Source organism: Pteropus vampyrus, unplaced genomic scaffold (assembly GCF_000151845.1).
Source record: "Pteropus vampyrus isolate Shadow unplaced genomic scaffold, Pvam_2.0 Scaffold1000004384, whole genome shotgun sequence".
NCBI lineage: Eukaryota > Metazoa > Chordata > Mammalia > Chiroptera > Pteropodidae > Pteropus > Pteropus vampyrus.
The window spans coordinates 1,803-3,296 of NW_011918786.1; the positions used below are offsets into that span (position 1 = coordinate 1,803).

The 1,494-nt window shown below is 36.9% G+C and overlaps 1 gene segment (V, D, J or C); it reads left to right on the plus strand.

Annotated features, from left to right (window-relative positions):
• The first annotated feature begins 483 nt into the window (after nucleotides 1–483).
• Nucleotides 484–1,101, plus strand: LOC105311497. The segment is given in 2 exon segments: nucleotides 484–569; nucleotides 716–1,101. Coding segments are annotated over 2 exon segments (435 nt in total).
• Nucleotides 1,102–1,494: the final 393 nt, after the last annotated feature.

Genomic DNA, 1,494 nt, shown 5'->3' on the forward strand with positions numbered 1-1,494 from the left:
CATCTGAAAGATTGTAATAAAATTTTAAGTTTCCTGAGGATAAAGGGACCATATATTCTCCATATATTCTGATCTGTGACCTTAGCTTATAATGGGATATTATGCCACTTTCGTGTCCTCAAAATTTTCAATTAGCATTTGTAATAAAAAAGAAATGCCCTTATACATGCTGATCTTGAGGCTTCATGGGAGTCTCTCTCTTCCCTGTTGTAAAATATTATAATCTCCAGTCACATATTAAGTTGTCCTAGCACACAATTTTTAGGGAGAGAGAATTTCTAAACTTATCCTTGACTATACATAAGGAGGGGATTTGCAATTCCCAATGAAAATATTTTTAGCAATTCTAAGTTAGGAGAAATGAGGAAGTCCTTTCTTCTACAGAAATAGCTTTAAGCACTTGTTAAGGGGCGGGGCCTGTTGAAAGAATTAAAACAGGTGTGAATTTCAAGTCTTAGTTCCAGCTGGCTGAGAAGACCAGAGGACCACCTGAACTGTCACTGACCTTTGGAGCCAGGAAATGGACAAGATCCTGGGAGCATCATTAATTCTATGGCTTCAACTAGGCTGTGAGTTGTGGAAGAGAAACTCCTGGATACATTATTAATTTGGGGAAATGAGAAAATTGGAATATGGGCAAACTCATGCAGGTAGAAATTTAAGAAGATAATGGAAATTTGGGGGCCTAATGACTTTTTGTCATCTTTTTAAGCAGGGGTGAGTGGCCAACAGAAGGAAAAAAGTGACCAGCAGCAAGTGAAACAGAGCCCTCGGTCTTTGGTATTACAGGAAGGAGAGATTTCAGTTCTGAACTGTACTTATGAGAACAGTGCATTTGACTACTTCCCGTGGTACCGACAATACGCCGGTAAAGGGCCTGAATTTTTGATAGCCATACGTTCAGTTAAGAATGAAATGGAAGATGGAAGATTCAAAGTTTTGTTCAGCAAAAACGCCAGACTCTTCTCATTGTACATCAGGGCCTCCCAGCCCAGAGACTCAGCCACCTACTTCTGTGCAGCAAGTGCACACTGCTCTCCAGGCACCTGCAACCTGTACCCAAACCTGCAATCGGGGCTCCAGCCAAACCCTGCTATGTAGATGAAATAATCAAACATACACAAAAAAATCTGTTTGGCCACAAAAGAAGTCTTAGTACATAAAAAGACTTAGTACAAAGGACTGATAGAATTGATTTAGAAAATCAATTGCAGAAAGAGGTCTAAAAACTCCTAAATATTTGGAATTTAAACAGTAACCTTTAAAATAACTTGTAGGTCAAAGAAGCAATCACAATTGCTAGTAGAAAATATTTTTTAAAGAAAATATATGAAGCCATATACATATAGATACATAGAAGAAAATTTATCATTTAAAATACCTATATTACTAAAGAAGAAAGGTTGAAAACCTGATCAACAGTTTCAATAAAAGAAGGTAGAAAAAGAACAAATTAAACCCAATATAAGCTAAAAGAAGGAAATAATAAAAAAG